General features: G+C 42.7%; 1 protein-coding gene across 1 annotated transcript in view; it reads left to right on the top strand.

Annotated features, from left to right (window-relative positions):
- Window positions 1–23,359, top strand: part of LOC119056344 (nuclear envelope pore membrane protein POM 121C-like) — a 37,843-nt gene that overhangs the window by 11,612 nt on the left and 2,872 nt on the right. The window contains exons 6-12 of the mRNA XM_037154733.2: window positions 17,195–17,286; window positions 17,903–17,976; window positions 18,232–18,356; window positions 18,475–18,577; window positions 18,814–18,990; window positions 19,906–21,588; window positions 23,237–23,359. Coding sequence (XP_037010628.2) covers window positions 17,195–17,286; window positions 17,903–17,976; window positions 18,232–18,356; window positions 18,475–18,577; window positions 18,814–18,990; window positions 19,906–21,588; window positions 23,237–23,359 — 2,377 coding nt within the window. The remainder of the gene's footprint in view (window positions 1–17,194; window positions 17,287–17,902; window positions 17,977–18,231; window positions 18,357–18,474; window positions 18,578–18,813; window positions 18,991–19,905; window positions 21,589–23,236) is intronic.

Genomic DNA, 23,359 nt, shown 5'->3' on the forward strand with positions numbered 1-23,359 from the left:
AGATGCTCATGCCCTTTGATCCAGCAAGTTTACTTTTAGGAAGTAATCTTACTCATATATAAGGATGTTGATTTCAGCGTTATTTTAATGCCAGAAGCTTGAAAACAGTGTATATGTACCTTTTCAGGGCACTGGTTGAAAAATTTTACAGTATTTCTACAAGTTTAAATACTATGTAACTATTAAAAAGAGTAAGGCAGATTAATAGGCGCTGATGTGAATGATCTCAAATATATATATATATGTATATATACATATATATATTTTAAAGCAAGGTGCATACCTCTGTAATAGTGTCCTCTGTCATCTGTGCTGCTGTTTCTTTAGTCTTTTAACATGCATAGAATAATTCTGACAAGATATACATAGGGGACCCCCCAAAACCAGAATTTATTTATAAAAAACTGTATATTGCCCTGGCTGGTGTAGCTCAGTGGATTGAGCACAGGCCTGCAAACCAAAGGATCGCAGTTTGATTCCCAGTCAGGGCACACGCCTGGGTTGCAGGCCAGTTCCCAGCAGGGGCCAGTTCCAGCAGGGGTCGCAGGAGAAACAACCGTACATTGATATTTCTCTCCCCCTCTCCTTCCCTTCCCCTCTAAAGATAAATAAATAAATAATATTTTAAAAAATATTTTAAATAACTGTATATTTATTCTTACTCATCTAACTTCAGTCACCTTCATAGTAATCTGCATTTGATACAGTACACCTATTGAAATGTTTTTTTCCACTGCTCAGAATAGTTTTTGAACTCACTTATTTTGACGCCTTTTAGTGCTATTGCCATTTTTTTTTCCACCTCTCCTACACTGGCAAAATGTTGATTTCCTTTGAGGACTTTTTTTCATCTGGGGAAACAAAAGTTGCTCTGGGGGTGAGGTTGGGTGAATACGAAGGGGCATGAGGAGTCATGGCCTTTTTGCCAAAAATTGTTGTGCACTCAGTGCTGGGGGGGCAGGTGCACTTGTAAATCACCCATCATGAAATGGGCAAAGACCTTGATAGAGTTTTTAAAAAAAATTCACTGAAACCAAATGCAGCCTCTCACAACAATGCTAGCTGGTACACTGATGAAGATGGGCTCCTAGAATACTAACCTAGAGGGGGAGGCCTGTACTACAAGGGGCCCACCCTCCAGAAGATAATTCCATTTTGGGGGGAGTCACCCCTTGTGTTAGAAGCTGGTAATACTTACTTAGATAGAAGGAAAATTACTTTTTGCTGTATACTCTATTTGTTGGAATTTGTAACATGTTATACAAATATTACCTTCCCCAGTTTCAAAAAATGTTTTAGGTATAGGTAAGTTTTAAGTAAAAAGTACAGTTCCCCTGTCCTGGCTATTCCAGTTTTAATCCCATTCCCACTCCTAGTACCAACATTCTCTGTGTGCAAACACATAATACATAGAATTTTGGGACTGTTTAACATAAATGGGATCATAGCATATGTGCTTTTTTGCATCTTTTAAAATAATTATTTATTATGTAAATGCCACGTTGTATAATCTATTTCACTTTCTTAATGGCTTTTTTATTATAGTATAATGTGCAGAAAAATAAATACGTGTACAGCTCTGTGCAGCCACCAACTTCGTCAAACAATAAATGATTTTCTATACCCAGAAGCTGCTCACATACCTACTCCCAGTCATTACATTACTCCTTCCCTCCTTTCGTCCTTAATATTAATACAATTTATATTTTTTCCTGTGTTTGAACTTCACATAAAGGAAGTATAGAATATGCTTCTTCTGCTTTTGTCCTTCAAATTTCACTTGTGGGATTCATTCATGTTACATGTAGCAGGAAATGTTTTGTTTTCATTGCTATATGCTGTTCCATTATAAGTATATACCACAATTTATTCATTTTGCCATTGGACATTTGGGTTTACACTGTGGAGCTCTAATGCTGCTGCTATGGATATTATTGTGTCCTTCGGTGCACATATGTGAAGTATATGTATGTCCAGTTGTAGTACATGTTGTTGAACAGTTTCTTAAAGTGATGTTTCAGTTGGTATTTTTACCAGTGCAGGGTAGGACTTTGTTTCTGTAGTTATACATCCTCACCAGCACTTAGTGTTGCTTTTTAGTTACTCCTTCTGGTGCGTGTGAAGTTGTTTTTCATTATGGTTTTAATTTTGTTTCTTTAGTTACTAATGAGATAGAGGTATGAACTGTGCCTTGGCAATTTGTACACCCTTTGTTACAAAGTGCCTTGTTCAAGTTTCTTGTCTCTTTACCGTTAGTTTTTTCTTATTTATATAATAAGTTCTTTATATTTTCTAGATAAAAGCTCTCTAAATTATGTGTTGCAACAAGTAAATGTCCTTTTCTGACTCATTCACTTTTCTTATGGTCTTTTATCAGTTATGGTTAGTAAATTTTATGTATTGTTTAGGAAATTTTTGCCTACCTGAGGTCATCATGATATTCTTTTATGCTGCCTTCTAGAAGCTTTATTATTTTTCCTTTCACATTTATATCTGTAATCCACTTGAAATTGATTTTTGTGTCCATTGTGAACTAGGCATCAAAGTTACTGTTTTTTCATGCATATCCATTTGACTTGGCAACATTTATTGAAAGGATTGTCCTTTCATTGTTGCTCTGCAACACCACCACCTTTGTCATAATTTAAGTGTCTATGGATATGTGGATTCTTTTCTAGATTGTTATGTTTAATTGGTCTGTTTTTCAGCTCTGCATGTTTTGTTTTGTTTTGTTTTGTTTTGTTTCCACCTAGTTCTACACAGTCTCTAAGTTTTGATACCTACTAGAATAAGTCATTCAACTTTGCCATTTCTCTCATTCCTCTTCAGAACTATCTTGGATCTTGGCCCTTTGCATTTTTAAAAGATTTTGTTTACTCATTTTTAGAGAGATGGGAAAGAGAAGGAAAGTGTGTGGTTGCCTCTCTCATGCCTCTGACTGGGGACCTGGCCCATAACCCAGGCATGTGCCCTGACTGAGAATCGAACTGGCGACCCCTTTGTTGGCAGGCCAGCACTCAATCCACTGAGCCACACCAGCCAGGACCCCTTTGCATTTCTATATAATTTTAGAATCAACTTGTCAATTTCCATTAAAAAATACCTTGTTATTTTTTGGCTGGAATTGTCTTTAATCTACCAATTATTTTGGAGAGAATTGACATTTTTACAATATTGCATCTTTTAATCCATGAACTTGGTATATCCTTCATTTATTTACTTCACCCCTAACTTCTCTGTGTAGTGGTTTTACATATTCTTTTTAAATTTATTCCTGGTATATGTTTTTGATGATGTTGTAAAAAGGTTATTAAAAATTTAATTGTTGCCAATGTATAGAAATATAGCTGGTTTTTTAATTCATAAAACTTGCTTAATTCTGAATATTCATCCATATAGTCTTCAGGATTTTTGTATGTACATCATGTTGTCTACAATAACAGCAGTCCCCATCCCAGTTTTTCCCCAAGGCCTTATTACATTGTTTGTTTATGCCTTACTGCATCTGGGTGAGACTGTTACAGAAAACAACTCAGCTGCTTTCGGGTGTACAGAGTGAAACTTTATTTACACATGTGGACCCAGAGGAGGCAAGTCTCCAAATTCTGGGTCCTGAGCTCAGGCAGGGGCTTGTTTTTATAGTGTGGCAGGTGGAAGCGATTTTACTAAGCCTACGTGGCAGAAGCAGGTTTACAGAAGCAAGAAAGCAGGGCTGCTGATAGGGTCATACAATGTTCTTTTGTTCTTACTTCTTAGTTACTTAGTTGCTCACTCCTCCTTATCTTAGTGGCTGAGCAAGTGGACCGTGTCCTTCCAACTTGTCTGGGCTTGTCTAAGCAGGTCTCCTGCTACATTCCCCCTCTTTTGATGCTTGAGTGTACCGTTAACTGGTCTAGCATCTCTACAAGGCTGGCCTATATATCTTGGGGTATCTTCCTGATAGTGATGCCGCTGGAGGGACAGGATCTTGGCAGTTGTTCTGCAAGTTACTGTAGCTTCTAGATTCTGGACTATAGTCCGTAGTATACAGGGGCCGAAGCTTAAACCTAAGAAAAGTATGATTAGCGGCCCAAGGAAGGGTAGCATCTACTGGAGCCAGGCCTGGGGATTTAGTCCCTAATTTCTCTAATTCTAACTTTCTGTTTCTTTGGTGTGGCGGTTTATATTCTCTCTGATTTCTTTAACTTTCTTTGCTATGATCTCTGACTGGTTTACATAGTAGCAACATTTCTCTTTTAGGAATGTACAGGTCCCCCCTTTCCCTGGATTCAGGTCTCTTTCCTCCTCATTTTCCCCCTCCTGTGATTTACTATTAGGGAGGGGTTCTGAGATTCCTTTCTCCTTCTGGAATCATATAAAGGACAATGGACGAAGGTCTCATCTTCTTGTAACTACTTCCACCTGGACATGGATGCCGTCCTACCTACCCTTGGGGTCAGGGGTACCCTGAAAGAAGGGGGTGTGCAGCACAGAGGGAGTCCTTCCTGCAAGGGGAAGGACCTTATAGGGTCCTGGTCAGTTGGCTGTCACTAGGAAGTCGCAGGCTTGGTGTCCAAAGGTTGGCATTATTGGACCGTTGGCCTTCTGGTCAGGTCATATTCTGGAGGTGACAGATTAGGCAAGAAATTGGAAGCACAATTAAATCATAACTACTAAATGACAAAGGCAAGGGACTTCAGTAAAGAATGGCTTATCTGGAGGAAGGTGTACAAGGCATGCTACACCTATCCAAGACTCTTGTGGCCTACTATACTTCACTTGGGCTGAGGGGAATACATTAGGATTTCCCTCCTTTCAGATTTCTGAGCCCTTTCTGTCCAAACTATCAAGACAGAAAAGGGAAAATCAGTTCTAAAGTGAAACCCACAGACCGCCCCAACCCTTTATCAACCTAACTACTTAGTTCAGTCAAACCGTTGAGTCTCGGGGGTGGGGAGGGATGATGATGAAGATGGGCTCCTTAAATGAGGCCTATATTGTAACTAATCATCCATAGGCATAGGCAGGTCATAGGTATACACCCTATGAAATCAGAAGAACACACAGGTTAATTTACACAATAATCCCCAAACCAGTCTCTACGCCTATGAGACTGTCTTTTGGGAAGACATTCCATTGCAAGGTCCTTCCTGCAATGACATTTAACAGTGGCAATTTGACAGGTCCTTTGCACCTGTACATTGTACATCTTCGGTGACATCACAAACCTGGTTTCAACTCTTGAATGAAAGTAAACTTTCAAGACAGCTGTGCCATTCTGATGTCCAATACTGAGCATAGTGATTTTCCTTGAACCACAGTTTTTCTCCTTACTATCATCCTTACTATTATTACAGGGACTACTTTGGGTCCCACTTTTGATTTTGACTGTTCATTTGCATAAACACACCAAGAGCAGCCTGGATCACTTATGATCCTTAAGTCTGCTTCGCTGGAACTCACACAGGGAACCCTTAGATTGACTTCTTAGTCTGCCCCTTGAGGCACAGAAGCAGAGCCACACATCTGCCATCTGGCTTCACCTGTACCAGTCATTTCACTCAAATCCTTGAGCCTCCATTGTGCCTACAGGTTCCTTCTTAGCCGTCTTTCAGGAAAGCAACCTTCATTCCTTCCATGGAAAGACTGGCTCGAACTGCACAACCAACCAAAGTACCAGGCTTTTCTCGTGGGCTCTCACTAGCTTCACAGGTCAATACCAGTTCCTCTCAGCTTTCTGGTAATGACTAGAACCTATACATGCCTCCTTCAGGCTCATTCCAGTAAAGTCCTGGTTAACAAAACCACTATTAATGACTGGTCTTACTGGTTTTATGCAAAGAAACCTTACGTCATCATTCATTCCTTCAGAATGCCAAATTCTGGGGGGATTGGGTAGGGAGAAAAACACAAAGCTTGAAGGAAAATCTTTCTCCTTCTAATACCCATCAAGATGCATCTCCATGCCTTACAGCTTCTATCACTAACACCACATAATTTCTTTCCAAAACTTTCACATTTCCATTTATTTTTATAGCTTCCCACAGACTTTCTGCAATATTCACAACCTTCTGTAGCCTTTTCACCTGTCCAGATTTATCCATAATTCACTTTTAATCCCTGTTCCTTTTCCACACTGGGAAGGACTGCACTTGAACTCAGTATCTGGCAGCTAACAGTTCCTAGCACTACAGGCATTTTCTACTAAAAGTCTCTAGATTCGCAGGGACGTTTTGCACCTTTCTGAAACTTAGACCTTGCAAACACTCTATAAATCAGATGGTCAGCCTTGGACTTACATTCATGACCTTCAAAACTAGAGCCATTCCTATCAGAAGCAGTTACACAGAGAACCTGACTGCTGCAGTGTCCACACAGCAGCAGCATACAGCTCATAATCTGAAAAGAAGCTTTAGCCAGTTCCAAGATGGTGGCACCAATGCACAAGGGGTTGTCCAAGATGGCGACACCCATGAATGCTCTGTCCTCCTTGGTGGAGCACTCATGTGGCTCATCCATTTTACCCAAAATGGCAGCACCCCAACTCTGCTTCCTCACACCTGCGTTGTCAGCCCCAAGGCTCTGGCTCCAGTCTCCAGAGCTAAGGAGGCCCCAGAGGCCCCCAAGGCCCCTGGTGTAGCAGGTGAGCAGAGCCCACTCGCAGAGGCTGAGAATCCGTGGTGGAGACTTCTCCCACTTGCAGGGCAGGAGAAGCCAAAGTGGGCCTCACCTCCCCAGAAGGCAACGTCACCACGGAGGTCTGGGGTCCCCCTTTATCTATTCTGAGGATGCGAGGAGGTTTCCCAAAGACTAAACTCATACAGGGTATAGCCTGAAGGGTTAGGGCCATTCCTAATCCTAAGTAGTGCCAGTGGCAGCAAGTCAGTCCAAGGTAGTCCAGTCTCCTGGTGGAACTTAGCTAGAGTTGCCTTGAGAGTCCAGTTCATGCACTCTACTTTTCCTGAGCTCTGGAGTCAGTATGCAGTGTGCAATTTCCATGTGATATGGAGGAAATTGCTTGTTACCTCCTGTATTATGTTTGAGATGAAAGCTGGACCATTGTCACTCCCAATAGTCAGGGGCAATCCGTGTCCTGGGATGATTTCCCTCATCAGGGCCCAGGTGACTTCTCAGCTTTTCTCAGTCCTGGTGGGGAAGGCTTTTACCCACCCAGAAAAGGTGCAACAAAGACTAAGAGGTACTTATACCCCCGTCTGGGTCTGACTTCAGTAAAGTCCAGTTGCAAGTCCTCAAACGGCTGCCTCTCTGAGTGCTATATTCCTGGCTTTATCCCTGGGTGCCCTGCTGAATTGTTCCAGCACACGTAACACACTGCATCACCGCAGAGAGGTGCAGAGCGCAGCCAGGTTAGGGAAGCAAAGGTACCCTTTTAACAGGTTTTCTAGGGATGTCTTGCCCATATGAGTGAGGCTTTGGCACTGCCTTACTAGATTGCTGGCTTGCCCCTAGGGGACATATATTTTCCCGTCTGGCAACTTCCAATTCTCCTCAGCAGTTTCCTGTCCTCCAGCTTGCTGTGCCCATTCTGTTTTGATTTGTGCCCCTTCTTTAATAACACCCGGTACCGGTGTTATTAAAGCCGAGAAGCCAAGAAGTCTTAGTTAGCAGTTCGAACAGCTGGCAGGGGCCCTCCTAACACCCGTCTCAGGTTGGTGCAGCTGAAAAGAGGTCATCCATACACCACTGTATTACTGGGTCAGTCTCTTTCTCAGTGAATGATTTTAGATCTCTGGCCAGGGCCTCTCCGAGGGGAGTAGGAGAGTTTCTGAAGCCCTGTGGCAGTCTGGTCTGGGTCTAAGCTAGCTAGGCTGAGGACTGTAGGTGCCTGTAACCCTGATCTTTGTCATCCCCAGTGGGCTTTTCCTTTTTCCTTTTCAGAGCAGATACAGAGCAAAATTCGAAACACAGAGTTCTGAAACAATACACAGGTAGAGGCATTCTCTTGCACCAATGTGTCCACTGGTGCCTCGCAGAGACATGCTCCTTCAGGCTCGGTCTCATGGCAGAGACATGCTGCTTTGCCTCAGGCTGAAGCACTCATCAGCCCCAGTTGACCCTTCCTGGGTACTGGGTGGCAAAGGCATTCTCCCCAACTGGCTACAGGTGACCTTTCCTACGTCTTACAATACAGGTTTATGATCAGAAACAGAACCACATGTGAGAAATTTGCTCTTTTCCCACAAAACCAGAAAACAAGTAGTTGAGGTTTTCTTTACTCCAGGTTTAAAACTGTCACATCCTTTATACAGTCACTCACACATAAACACACAAACATCCAAGAGTTTATACAGTCCCACCCGAGTAGAACTGCCCAGGTGGGGATACATTTCCCCTTCCAGATGGCCAGTTGGCATCCAGAGGACTTATGTCTAATTGCCTGCCTGAGAGGTGATCAGTCTCTCCTTCCACCACAAGGTGTGGGCCTGGTCTCAGGCTCTGGTCCCCGGGGCACTTACCGATTGGCGCCTTTCCAGGTCCGAATAGTTCCAGTCCACACCCCACCTGGCCGGGTGGAAGAGCAGTCCAGAGGATGACTTCCACTGAGCCTGGGATGTCTGGGACCCAAAATCACCAGGGTGTGTGCTTCCCTTCGGCCTCTGGGCTCCCTCTTGGTCACTCCCCCGCTGCCTTCACCGGAGGCAAAAAAAGGCCTGCTCACAAGAGTGGTTCCTGGTCAGGGAACCAAATGTTCCAGAAAACAACTCAGCTGCTTTCGGGTGTACAGAGTGAAACCTTATTTACACATGCGGACCCAGAGGAGGCAGTCTCCAAATTCTGGGACCTGAGCTCAGGCAAGGGCTTGTTTTTATAGTATGGCAGGTGGAAGCGATTTTACTAAGCGTACGTGGCAGAAGCAGGTTTGCAGAAGCAGGTTTACAGAAGCAAGAAAGTAGGGCTGCTGATAGGGTCATACAATGTTCTTTTGTTCTTAGTTACTTAGTTGCTCACTCCTCCTTATCTTAGTGGCTTAGCAAATGGACCATGTCCTTCCAACTTGTCTGGGCTTGTCTAAGCAGGTCTCCTGCTACAAGACCTCCAGCATAATGTTGAACAGAAGTGATAGCAAACATCCTGGTCTTGTTTTTCCTAATTTTAGAGAGTGTATTTTCCATGTTTCATGTTACATATGATACTCAATACAGGTTTTTTGTAGATGGTGTTTTTTTGGGATTAAAGTTTCTTTTGCAAGGTTACATAGTCAAAGAACCAATTTTAGGAGCCACTCTATTAGCTGTTCTATTTTTCTTTAATTTGTGCCATTAAATGGTAGATATTATTTCCTTCTTTGTGTTTGATATGTTAGGGTTTATTTCTAACTTTAAATATAGATTCTTAGATCACTGGGGACTTTCTTTTTCATAATAAATGCTTTTTAAAGTTATACATTTCCTGGAAATTCAACTTTAGTTGCATCCCAGGCTATTTTCTAATTTACATTGTGATTCTTTCTTTGACTGATAGGTTATTTAGAGGTGCATCGCTTAATTTCTAAACAGTAGGAATTCTAGTTATCTTTTTGTTGCTGGTTTTTAGTTTAATTTACATTAGGTCACAGGATGATATACTCATATCAGTCCTTGAAATATTTTTAAATTTGCTTTATGGCCCAGCATATGTTTAGTTTTGATAAGTGTTTCAACTTCACATGAAAAGAAATTTTATTATGAAGTGCTTAGTTGTAGCTTATCTTCCGTGGGGTTTGTTATGTGGCTTGGTGTCTTTTTTAATTTTAATTTTTATTTTTTTGATGGTTTTGAAAACTTCAGTGTAGATACCGTTCTGCCCTATTTTCTCACCTCTCCAGTGTTCCTGGATGTGTCGGGCCTTTCTGTTGCACTGTGTCCCAGGTGTGTCTCTTCTTGTGTTTGCCATCACTGTCTCCCCAAATTTTGGCTTCTCTGTTTTCCAGTTTACTAATTTCCTTCAGCTTTGTGGAGTCTTGTTTTACCCCATCCATTGCGTTGTTTTTTTAATTTATTGGGGTAACATTGGTTAATAGCATTTCTTAAGTTTCAGGTGTACAACTTTATAATCTGTGTATTGCATTGTGTGCTCACCATCCAAACTCTAATTTCCTTCTGTTACCCTATATTTGACCCTCTTTACTCTCTCTCTCTCTTTTTTTTTTTTCTTCAATGTATGGTTGCTTCTGCTGCACCCCCTGCTGGGAACTGGCCCCTGCTGGAAACTGGCCTGCAACCCACGAATGTGCCCTGACTAGGAATCGAAGCTCGATTGTCTGGTTCGGTTCGCAGGCCCTCGCTGAATCCACTGAGCTACACCAGCCAGGGCTCCTTTACTCTCTTCATCCTGCCCCCATTCTCTTTTCACTCAGGAAACTACCATAGTGTTGTCTCTATGAGTTTGTTTTGTTCTTTTGTTGCTTTTTGTTTTATATCCCACTTGTGAGTGAAAGCATGTAGTTCTTGTCCCTTTTACTGTCTGATTTATTTCACTTAGCGTGATACTTAAGGTCCATCTATTTGTCACAAGTGGCAGTATTTCATCCTTTTCATGGCTCAGCAGTAGTTCTTTGTACGTATGCATGCATGTGCCACATCTTTATCTAGGTTGTTTCTAATAAGTGTTCTTGAATTTGAGGGGGATACATACCCAGAAGAGGGATTGCTGAGTTATATGGTAGATGTGTAACTGATTTTTGAGGAACCTCTCTACTGCTTTCCATAGAGGCTGCGCCAATCCGCATTCCCACCAGCAGTGTACAGGGGTTTCCTTTTCTCCATGTCCTCTCCAACACTTGTTGTTTCTTATCCTATTGATAATAGCCATTCTAACACGTTACGTGGTATCTCATTTTGATTTGCATTTCCCCTACAGCTAGTGAAGTTGAACATCTTTTCATTTATCTGTATGTCTTGTGAAAAGTGTCAGTTCAGCCCTGGCTGGTGTAGTTCAGTGGATTGAGCACAGGCCTGCGAACCAGAGGATCGTGGTTCGATTCCCAGTCAGGGCACATGCCTGGGTTGCAGGCCAGTTCCCAGCAGGGGACACACGAGAGGCAACCATACATTGATATTTCTCTCCCTCTCTCCTTCCCTTCCCCTCTAAAGATAAATAAAATCTTTTTTAAAAAGTGTCAGTTCAGGTTTTATACCCATTTTTTAATTGTATTGTTTTTTTCTTGAGTTGTATGTGTTCTTCATGTACTTGGGCTATTAACCCTTTATTGGAGGTATCATTTGCAACTATCTCCTCCCGTTCAGATGGATGCCTTTTTGTTTTTGTTTTGTCATTGTTTTCTTTTGCTGTGCAGAAGCTTTTTTGTTTGATACAGTCCCATTCATTTATTTTTATTTTACTTCCCTTGCCTTTGAAATCAAGTTCACAAAAACCTCTTTGAGACCAAGGTTCGTAAGTTTAATACCTATGTTTTCTTCTGTGTATTTTGTTTCAGGTCTTACATTCAAGTTTTTAATACATTTTTTAGTTACTTTTTGTGTATGGTGTCATACAACAGTCTGGTTTTATTCTTTTGTATATGGCTTTCCAATTTTCCCAACACCATTTATTGAAGAGACTTTTTTTGTTGTATGTTTTTGGCTCCTTTGTTGAAAATTAGTACCCCATATATGTGTGGGTTTATTTGGGGAACCTCAGTTCTTTTCCACTGGTCTGTGTGCCTTGTTTTTCTGCTGATACCATATTGTTTTGATTATTGTAGTTTGAAGTCAGGGAATATGATACCTCTGACTTCTTTTTTGTCCTCAGGATTGCTTTGGCTATTTGAGGTCTTTTGTGCTTTTACACACATTTGAGGATTTTTTTGTTGTTGTTGTTCCATCTCTGTAGAAATGCTATTGGGATTATGATAGGGATTGCATTAAATCAGTATATTGCTTTAGTTAATATGGTCGTTTACAAAGTTAATTCTTCCAGTACATGAACAGAACAATCCCATTTATAATTAGAGGGGAAAAAAGAATAAAATACCTAGAGTAAATTTAACAAAGGAAGTGAAGGATCTGAATACCGAAAACTACAAGACATTGTTGAAACTGAAGAAGACACAAACTAATGGAAAGGTACCTCCTGAGCCACACCCCTCAAGGCTGATTTCAGTCCTTTTTTTGGATTTTAGGGAATGTTCTGACTCATTCCTCTTTTTTCTTTCTTTAAAGAAATTTTTTATTGTTGTTCAATTACAGTTGTCCCCATTTCCCCCCATTACTGTCCCCATCCCCCCTCCCACATTTAATTCTCCCCCCACCCCTGCCTTTGTCTTTGTCCATATGTCTTTCATACATGTTCCTTGACCCTTCCCCGTCTTTCCCCCATTATTCCCCTCCTCTCTGGTCACTGTCAGTGTGTTTTTTATTTCCATGTCTCTCGTTTTACTTTGCTCACGATTTCAGTCTTCTTAAATTTATTGAGACTACCTTTGTGCCCCAATGTATATTCTGTCCTTGAGAATGTGTGTGTGTAGTTGAGAAGAATAAATATTTAGTTATTTTGGGATGGAAAGCTCTGTAAATATTATGTCCATTTGGTCTAATGAGCTACCGAAGGCCAGTACTTCCTTACTGACTTTTTGTTTGGATGATCTGTCTATTGCTGTCAGTGGGGTATTTAAGGTTCCCTACTATAATTGTATTTTTTTTGTTTTTCCCTTTAGGTTCCCTAGTAATGCTTTACCTATTTTGGTGCTCCCAGGTTCGGTACATACATATTGATAATCTTCAATATCTTCTTGTTGTTATATCTTCTTGATGAATTGTTGCATTTTTCATTATAAAACATTTATCTTTGTCTTTTGCTACCTTCTTCTATCTTGAAGTCTGTTTTAAATGTGGCCACACCTGCTTTTCTCTGAATGTCATTTACTTGGAGTATCATCATCCACATCTTCATTTTGAGCCCGTATTTGCCTTTGTAGCTGAGATGGATCTCCTGGAGGCAGCATGTATCGACATATATTGGGTTTTGTTTTGTACTACATTCTGCTACTGTGTGCTTTGGTTGGTGAGTTCAGTCCATTTACATTTAGGGTGATGCCCCTATGTCATTGTATCTTTTGTTTTCTGGTTGTTCTGTGTATCTGCATTGCTTCTCTTCCCTTATGTATGTCTGTTTTAGTTTGGTGGTTTTCAATGAGTTTTTTCTGTTTCTTCTTTTGTTATTATTGTTACATGTCTTATCTGTAGATTTTTGTTTCGTGGTTACCATTAGATTTGTGTACAAAAAGTTTGAAACATACAAAAATACCCTGTATTCCCTGAGGAGGTGTATATGCTGTTGGTGACCATGTTGCCTCAGTTTCAGGATACCACCCCCATGGTGGGATGTGGCAAACGATGGGGCTCTGGGCCTGTGAGTTCTTGGCACTGCTTCCTTGTAACCGGAGGCTGTCAGCTGCTCTGTACTGTTTGAGGTGTCCAGCTGCCATACCACGGTGCCCCATCTTCGTCTGTGTCACTGGGTTTAGCAGCAGTGGGCACCAGCCACTCAGGTCAGAGTATTACTTCTGCCACTATAGCCCGCTGTGCTGCCCTGTGAGGGCCACTACATGATTCTTTCCCCAACACCAGGTCAGCTGGGGCCATGATGAGCTTTGGACTGCATATATGGCTTCTGCCTCTGCCCTTGCCCCCGTCCTGCCTTCCCTCCTCATTCTAATACAACTGTCTTCATTTGTCTCGATGCATGGATCTCTCTGAGACATGTTGTGTATTGAGCAGGGAATAATCCTTTGTTGAGTTATATATAGTTGTTTGACTTGTAACTTCAAGAAGAGAAACCAAGAGATGTTCTTGCTCGGCCCTGACGCTGACATCACTGTGGAGGAGGAGGATCCACCATCGGATTGATTTCAGTTATTGTATTGTTTTCTTACGGTGACTATTTGTCTACCAGGATTCTTTATATCATCATTTAAATTCTTGTAACTGTTCCTTAAAGTCTTGTTCTGTAATGCCAGTATTTGAATCCTGTGGTTTGTTTCTGATTTCTGCTTTTTTCCTATTTAGTTAAACATTATCTTCTTGTTTACTTGATTTTTGTTTTGTTTCTCTATCAGACATGGGGTAGGAGGGTGTAGCCATGACTTGAAGCTCTGTAGGATGGTGTCTTCCTCCAGAGAGGTTTCACTTTAGCCCCTTGGAAGGCCTCATTCTGAGTTGATCTTCAGTTCCTATGAGGGCTGGGTTTGGGGGGATGGGTTTTTTTTTCCTGATTTGCCCTGTATGTAGCCTTTGGGATACCAGCCAGAAGCCTGCGGTGTTTGTTAGGGCCCCGCTACATTGGAAAGCCCTGAGTTTGCTTTTCTGGCTTAAGAGACTGTATCAGAAGCTTTTCTCGGCCTCTCAGCAGCAGCTTTACTTTTGGAATTGGCAGTCACAGCGAGCGACTCTTGGCACCTTTCTTAGTCTTGTCTCTGCAACGTCTCACTGCCTTGGAAGCTCTTCACATTGTCGTACTTTCATACAGGTGTATTTCAGATTTTCTGCTGTGCTTTCTGCTTGTCCTCAGCAGGAGGTTTGGTCTGAAACAACACAGTCAGCCATTGCTTAAACATAGTTTTTCTTCCAGCACCCTTACTCCTGGTGGGTCCTGTGACTCACTGCAAGAAAGACACTCACTGACACTGATAGTTCGTGGGTATTCTGTTGTAAGTAGTTACCGGTCAGACCCCTGTTGATGTGTGATATTGAATATATGGTAAGTTCTCAGAAGTAGATCTTAGAAAGGAGAGATTAAAGTAATTAAGGTAATATGAAAGTTCTTACTGTTGAAGCTGCTCTTTGAAAAAAATGTGTACTGAAGTAGTAAATATCCCCAGTAATCAATACAGATTTGGTGCCAGTGGTAGTACAGATATTTGACTTAATTGTATTTTTCCGGAGGAACGCTAGTAAATACCCAAATCTATAAGTCATTTAGAACTGTTCTGTCCTGGCTGGTATGGTTCAGTGGTTGAGTGCTGGCCTGCGAACCAAAGGGTTGCTGGTTTGATTCCCAGTCAGGGCACATGCCTGGGTTGTGGGCCAGGTCCCCAGTAGGGGGTGTATGAGAGGCAACCACACATTGATATTTCTCTTCCCTCTCTTTCTCCCTTCCCCTCTCTAAAAAAATAAAATGAAATCTTTAAAAAATATATATGGGTACTTTAAAAAAAAAAGAAAATGAACTGTTCTGCTTTGTGGGTGGCATTGATACTTTCATGTGTCTTACAAGACTTGTCATTTTTTATAGTCATATTTACTCTAGCCTTCAAAATTTCATCCCCCAGCATGCATTTCTGACCCTGTGCCTTATGATTTCTTTACTTATACCCTATATTTAAGCCAAGGCAGAACATTTATTCTCTTCTAAGAGCACCCAATATTTTCCTGCCTCCTTCCTTTTCCTTGTTCTGTTCTCCTTCTGGAATAAGTATTTTTGTATGAAATTATGGCTTGTCGTGAATGTCACCTTTTTTCTTTACTGATTCTTGTAACCAAACTCAGCATAATCTCTTTCTTCTTGGAATCATTTTTTACAGACCTCTTCAGAGTTAATTTACGTACTGTCCTCTTTTCCACATCGTAAATATTTTGATGGGTGTGGTCTCGATTATCTTTGCATTCTTTGTAAAGTATAAAATTATAGTACCTTTATGACATAGGAACTTAATAAATAAAAATTGAGTTTCAAGATCAACTAATTCTTTTTCTGACTTGCCTTGTTATATCTTTTACCCACTTTTATTTTATGTGTTCACTATATTTATATGGAATTGCAAGTCTTCCATTTTGACATGTTAAAGATATTAACTCATCACTGTAATCGAAAACATTTGCCTTTTAACTTTACCTATAGTTTACTTTTGCTTTGTTTGGGTTTTTTTGTTTGTTTCCTACCCATATAGATTGTATTTCTATTTTATGGAAACATGAGTATTGCTGAAAATACAAATGGTACAAAAGGTGTATGTATAGTAAAGTCTCCCTCCCACATGGCAATATTTTTATGTAAAGAGGTTCTTAGTATTTATGTAACACTCTGTCAGTTTTCTTTTGTTTTTGGCATAAAAAGTTTTTTCCTACCCCATGTTATTGAACAACTCATTTATTTTTTTCTAGTATTATTTGTTACACTTTTTACATGTAAATTATTACTACATCTGGATTATGTGTTTATGTACAGTTTGTGAAGTAGAGATACAGCATTTTTTTCCCCCTAAGTGTTGAACCAAGTTGTCTTCAACCCTGACAAAACATTAGAATTGCCTTTGGCACTTTGTTAAAAGCACAAGGTGTAAGAGGTCCAGGGTTTTCTCTTTTTAAATGATTGACTGTTGTCCTTTCTTATTCTTTACCTGAGAGTAACATTGAAGAAAATACTGGTTTCAGTATCTTTCTCCAGCTCATTCTGAGCCTTGGGTTCCCTGATAGTCATCACATTCCTCTTACAGAACTGTTGTACTCTTTTACCACCTCTCTTTGATTTTTAAAACCTCTTCTTCCTTTGAACTTTTACTAAGCACTATTCCCTTTTGTATGCTTATATCATGCGACTGTTACAGAGTAAGAAATCACTGGAAGCTTCTCAGGAAAAATGTGATAATTAGTATCTTTGTAATTAGGCTAAAGACTTCTTTTTAGAGTGCTTGCTGTTTGTCAGTTACTTCGCTGCTAGGCCCCTTTGAAGGAGGCAGAGATGAAAACAGACCATCTCTACTGTCAAGGGACTACTTTCTGGTAGAAGATAATTAGCATATAACGATAAGTACCATAGGTGTTATAAAAGTTATAAATGTTATGATAGCATATTTTTAAAAATAAAGTTAATAAAGAAAAACTGAAAATTCAATGAAAACAAGACTAGTTTATGGACTTGTATTCACTGGGACAGTTTCTTAATTTACTTTGATCATTTCCATAGACAATACAGAGTAAACGTACATGTTATAGCTGTGAAGCGTTATTGAATGTAATGTTCCACTTTTTAATATATGCAAAAAGTATGTTCATTCCTTCTGCATTTATTAGCATTCCATTTGTTTTCAGATTTTTTTTATCTCGTTAATATTGGAAATTGACTTATGTGTCAAGAGCCTTTCTTCACAAAGAAATATTTTTTAGTCGCTTACAAGGAGACTTTATATACAGAACAAATAGAACCACAAAATTATATTGAAGGTCAAATGCTGAACTACCAGCTAACATCAGTCATGTAACTTTTGTTTGACTTTCAGCTGTGGAAGAGAAGTGGCCCCAGTTCATCACCCTTTTCCAGCCCAGCCTCGTCCCGCTCCCAGACACCAGAGAGGCCAGCAAAGAAAATAAGGTAATCCGTATTTGCTGTGCGGATTACTGGTCAGGGAAGGAGAGAAATTTACTTGGTTTTTAGGCTTTCTGTAACTCTTATTTGGAGAATCAAACAAATTAACATCTAGAATGACAGTGAAGTACCCACTGGAATTGCTCTTTTTACAGTTCTTTACACACTGACTGTAAGGGCCTCTGGTTCTCTTCTGCATGAGTGACCAGGTGTGAGAATAGAATAGAGTGAACAGAGTGAATAATGTCAGTGGGCAGTAGACTCATGTTCTTGACTCCAGCTAACCCTCTAAGTCTACCTACAGTCGACCAGAATGCCACTCTCTAGGGATTAGATCTGTGACTAGAACTCTCAGTAATGTGGCAGGTTATAAGGAAGATTTTGAAGATGAGTAATTGTTTTGTGCTTGTTTTTAAGACAGTGGCTTCTCTGTGGTTTCCATTAACTGCCTCCCTTTGTTTCTGAGAGAATTTTCTTGTAACTGTTTTTCTCCTGGCATACTGAGCTGTCACGTCACAGTTGTTCTAGACTTTGGCCATTCCATAGTTAGGAGGGTATAAGTTATTCAGTATTTATTGTCAGGAAGTCTTTCTAAACTTAATACTGTGTTTTTCTCCTACAGAGAAGAAGAACTTTCTCATCATTCTAGTTCTTCAACTCCATTAGTAACTGACAAGGAGTCCCAGGGAGAAAAGGGTAAGTTGATAAACATGTAAGAGTGGCTTGTGGTGGTAGAAGTGTTTATGAAGGATGTATCGCCTACTACCCATTCCAAACACACTTTCAGCGTTGCTGTGTAGAGGGCCTGGTATAGAGAGGAACAGAAGTTCCTGTCTCAGGTTTCTATATAGTCCAGTAAGGGAGAAAGGCGACATAAATATCTCCTCCCTTCCCCTGGCTCTAAAAATAAATAAATTTTTTTTTTTTTTAAGACTGTATTTGTTTCTTTAGTTACAGATACAACCGCATGGAAGAAACAGAACTTGCAGAATTCCCCGTCTACGCCTGGCAGCTCTGGGCAGCGCAGACGGAAGGTTCAGCTGCTGCCCTCCAAACGAGGGGACCAGCTGACCTTGGTATGGTCTCGATTGTCTGCCTTTACCCACCCCAGCTTGCTCTTCTGAGTCTTAAGGCTAAATATAAGTTTTCCAGCTGCTTTTGATTGACTTGACTCCTCCTTTTTCTCTTGGGTAGCCTCCACCTCCCCAGCTTGGTTATGCAATTACTGCTGAGGACCTAGACTTGGAAAAGAAAGCTTCATTACGGTGGTTTAACAAGGTCTTGGAAGATAAGACTGGTAAGGAGTAAAGATCTCTCACACTCCAGAGAAGATTTGTTTTGGTTTTTCTCATCTGAGAAATCCACTGGGTTCTCAGTAGAAGCTGGAGTACAGTGCGCGCTGAGGTTGAGGGAAAGCATTTCTAAATGAGTTGTTCTGAGACTCAGAGCCTCCCCATTCTCCATGATAACACCACTGGAAAGAATTCCCAAACCGGGGAGGACAATTGAATCTTCTTGTTCTTCCTTCCTTAGATGCTGCCTCAAGCTCTGTCACTGAGAACCCGCCTACCACTCAGCCTTCTTTCACTTTAACTCTGCCTACCACTGGGGCTGCTCCCTCCCCATCTTCTCTCCCGGCCTCAAGCACCGACCCACTGTTGGAGAGTTTGAAGAAGATGCAGAATTCCCCAGGCCTACCATCCTTCTCAGGTGAGTGGGAGAGCTCCCCTTAGAGCATACAATGACACCAACCCTTGTGGAGGGTGAGGTAAGAACATCATGCCTGTCAGTCACTAGGAATTGTAAGGACTGAACCTACTCTGGCTGACCAGACCGAGCTGGTACAAGCTTAGGACCTTTAGGATTCGGTAATCAGGAAATTTTAGGGAGGGGGAGCCAGAACATGTAAAGCTGGAAAGAGAAGCTTAGTTTTGATAGCGAAATGTCTCTTGATTTGAAACCCAGTTCCGTAGCTGTTCCACACCTCGCTGTCATCTATAAATTAAGAATAATGCCTACCTCAGGTATTGCTGAAGCGTAAATGTGCTACGTGGTTCAGCGGTCTTGTCACACGCTCATCAGACAAGAGGCACAGGATAGTATTACTTACTTTCCCTCTGGGTTTCCATGGGTCTGTCGATTGTTCCGGCCCCTTGCCTTCATGGCACGGCATGGGTACGCACTCCTGCCATTGCACTTTATCGTGTAGTAGGATGTGTTGCTCTCTGCCTGTCCCAGGGCTCAGGGGCAGAGACCGTCTCATTCATGGCGATACGCTCTGCAGCTAGCACGTGGCAGGCTAATGCAGGCCGCCTCTTCTAGGTAAGGTGTATCTGGACTCGATTTCAGGTGATTGGATTTTCCTTAGTTTTCACATGTTTAACCCCAGTGAGGCCAAGTTTTATTCCCTTCTATTTTCCTTATGATCTGTGAAGGGTAGAAATAATGAACGCTTCCTTGATTTTAGGGAATGAATACGTTAAGGGCTAAAGGTATAGATTTAGTCATATTTGTTGACTGAGTCCTAAATCCCCAGCATTGTGCTGGACACAGGGAGGAGACAAGAGCATTGAATATATCGCGTCTGAGGTACTCAGAATTCACTTTCTCTACTCTTCTTCTCAGATGATTCAGCTGGAGTGGCAGCCACTGTGGCCCATTCGCCTCCGAAGACACCCAGCCTTCTGGGCCCTCTTGGCACTTCACAGTCAGCACCCTTTTCAGGCGCCACCTCAGACTCCAAAATGACAGTTACTTTCTTAGGGCTGACCCCTACTTCTTCCACAGTACCAGTCACTGACACCACCAAGTCACCTCTGTCCCCTCAAACTGAGATATCTGCCCCATCTCAAGCCCCATCTGCCCCATCCCCAACCCCCAAGCAAAGTATTCTATTTGGAATGCTGAGCACCCCACCTGCTGACCTTCCTGCCTCTGCAGCTCCTGCTGTGTCTTCAGCATCTCCCATGTTCAAGCCCATTTTTGCAGTCCCGCCTAAAAGTGAGAATGAGGGCCCCTTGCCATCTAGCTCTTCCAAGGTCACAACTGCAGCATCTTCCAGCTCTGCCCTTTCCACATCCACCAGCACCTCACCTGTCTCTTTCAAGCCTATTTTTGGCAGCCTGGGGCCACCGATATCTGTACCCTTGTCAGCTCCCTTCTCCTTCAGTCAAACTGCTAGTCCAGCCACAACCACAAGCGCTCCTCACTTCACTGGCCAGGCGAGTACCACCTCAGCAGTGGCTGGCGTGACCACTGCCAGCACCTCTGCAGACTCAGCCTCGAAGCCTGCCTTTGGCTTTGGTGTGAGTGATGTGACCAGCGCCATGAGCAGCGTGACTAGCACTACCCCTTCCACCTCCCAGCCTTTCCTCTTTGGGAATCCCCCTGCCTCTGGTGCCAGCTTTACCCCAGCCACAGGCTCCATATTCCAGTTTAGCAAGCTTCCTGCCATGCCTACTTCAGCAACAACGACAACCACCGCCGCCACAACGACATCCTTTAGCCAGTCCCTGTCCAGTGTTGTGCAGACAGTTGCCAGCAGCAGCACCACCAGTTTTAGTGCTTTTGGCAACACCCTTACCACCTCAGCCCCAGTTACAACCACCAGCCAGCCTACCCTGACATTCAGTAACACTACCACCCCAGCATTCAACATTCCCTTCAGCTCAAGCTCCAGGGCCCCTCTCCCATCGTATCCAGGAGCCAACCCCCAGCCTGCATTTGGGGCCGCTGATTCTCAGCAGCAGGGGTCCAGCAAACCGCCCCTCGCCCCCAGCTTTGGCAACTCTTTCACTTTTGGAAGCTCTGCAGCACCAGCCCCAGCTGCAACTCTAGCACCAACTCCAACCCACACAGCCTTTGGTAACACTGCGCAATCTGCTTTTGGTGGTTTGAAGCCTGCGGCCTCTGTGTTTGGCGCCCCTGCCAGCACCCAGCCGGCCTTTGGCAGCACCACACCTGTTTTCTCCTTCGGCGCAGCTACCAGTTCTGGCTTTGGAGCTACAACCCAGACCACCAGCAGTGGGACCAGTAGCTCAATGTTTGGCAGCACAACACCATCACCCTTCACATTTGGGAGCTTGGCATCCCCGGCTGGCAGCGGGGGTTTTGGGATCAACGTGGCTACCCCGGGCACCAGCTCTACCTCTGGAGCATTCAGCTTCGGAGGAGGACAGAGTGGGACCACTGGCAGCACGGCCCCCTTTGGGGGGGGCTTGAGTCAGAACACACTGGGTGCACCCAGCCAGAGCACACCCTTCGCCTTCAACACAGCTGGTACACCTGAGAGCAAGCCTGTGTTTGGAGGTGAGACTAGGAATCGATCTGGTTGGCTGTGTCAGGCACTGTTTTAAGTGCCAGTGTAGTTTCCACTCTGAGGGAGTTTTACGTTGTTGTGAAAAGTTAAATACGTAAGTACAATGTCAGGTAGTGATAAATGTCTTGATAAAATAAAATGTACTATTGACTGTGGAGGAGCTATTTAGGTAATCAAGGAAGGCATGAGGAAATAAATTTAAGACGACTATTTGTAACCAAAAAAGGGGTTGTGATCACTGGTGTGTAGGTGCGTGTGTGACAGCCTTAGAGGCACAGGAGACAGCTAATGCCAAGGCCTACGGGCAGGGACACGCTGGTGGGAACAGAAGCAAGGTGTGGCTAGAAGTTTAAAAATGTAAATGGTATAAAAAGAGGCTGAGAGGCAGGCAGAGTTGAAGATCATTCATGGCCAGGATTAAATGTTTGGATTTCAAGTACTAAGGGAAATCACTGTAGAATTTCAAGCAGAAGATTGAAGTGATCTTACTTTCCTGTGTAAAAGACGAATTAGGAGTTTTGATCCGGAGAGCTTCTATTTTCTTCATTAAATATGAGAGCTCTTTGGGAGTGGAGTAGGGTGAAGTGTGTACAAAGGAGGGTCTCTTTAAATAGTTATTTTGAGGCATGGAAAAGGAACTAATGAAGTGTAATAAAACTGCCAGGCAATTTTGAGGGTCGGAAAATTGTGGTTATGAACTTAAAAGTGAGACCAGTTAGCACTGTTGTTTTTCTCCAGCAACATTCAGTCATTGAGGTGTAGACCTTAAATAAGTGGATAGCTTATAGAACCCAACCTGTTTAAACTCAAGCGAGTGTAGCAGGAAGGGCAGTGGGCATGGAGATCTTGTGGAGATTAAGGAAGTGCAGAATTACTAAAAACAGCTGGAAGATAGAATGCAGTAGTTGAAGTTAAGGTTTGGGGGCTAGAGCAGGTCTTAGTGGTGACAAGGTATGACCATAGAAGTGTGTGGTGGAGGCTGCTGGGTGGAGGAGTAGATTGGGGTGGTACCTGTACCACATCAGGCTGCACAAGTGCACATAAGAGAGAATGCAGCCTCCTGTGAGGGGCTGTAGAGAAAGCACCACCATCCGTATTGAGCATCAGGATTCAGTGATGGCAAGGGAGTTTGTTGATGACTGAGTTCCAGTGGAGCCCCATGGGCAGGTTAGGGGACCTAGAGGGTGGATTGGAGTGGTGGTGAATTTGGTGGAAGACTCGGGTTTCTGGAGAGGAGGGAACAGATAAACAGAAGAGGCCTATTGTGACTGATCCTGGTAGATTAATCAAGCTAGAAAATAGATAGGAGTCCACTGAGTGTCCCCTCTGCTATGCTTCAGTGAGGGCAGAGGCTCTGCTAATTAGTGGCCGGAAGGTAACCCTGAGGGACTCTGCTGCAGGACAGTGGTTAGGAGGCCAGGAGACAGGCGGGCCCACCTGAAGCACCAAGTGTTCAGACTTAATTATCCTGTGCAATTCCTTTTGGTGGATGAACCAGAACAGTGGTTCAGGGCTGAGGTGTCCCATGGGGAGTGCCCCTTCAGAGAGCAGATCTTCCTGCAGCGTTCATTACCATCTACTTTGATGCCCTCTGCTCACTGGCCTAGTCTCTGCAGTTCTCTGCTCTCTTCATTCTAGGCACCTCCACGCCCACCTTCGGTCAGAATGCCCCTGCCCCTGGAGTGGGCGCATCAGGCAGCAGCCTCTCCTTTGGGGCATCCTCAACACCCACCCAAGGCTTTGTTGGAGTTGGACCTTTCG

Source organism: Artibeus jamaicensis, unplaced genomic scaffold (assembly GCF_021234435.1).
Source record: "Artibeus jamaicensis isolate MK-2021 breed Jamaican fruit bat unplaced genomic scaffold, CSHL_Jam_final contig_1582, whole genome shotgun sequence".
Classification (NCBI taxonomy): Eukaryota; Metazoa; Chordata; class Mammalia; order Chiroptera; family Phyllostomidae; genus Artibeus; species Artibeus jamaicensis.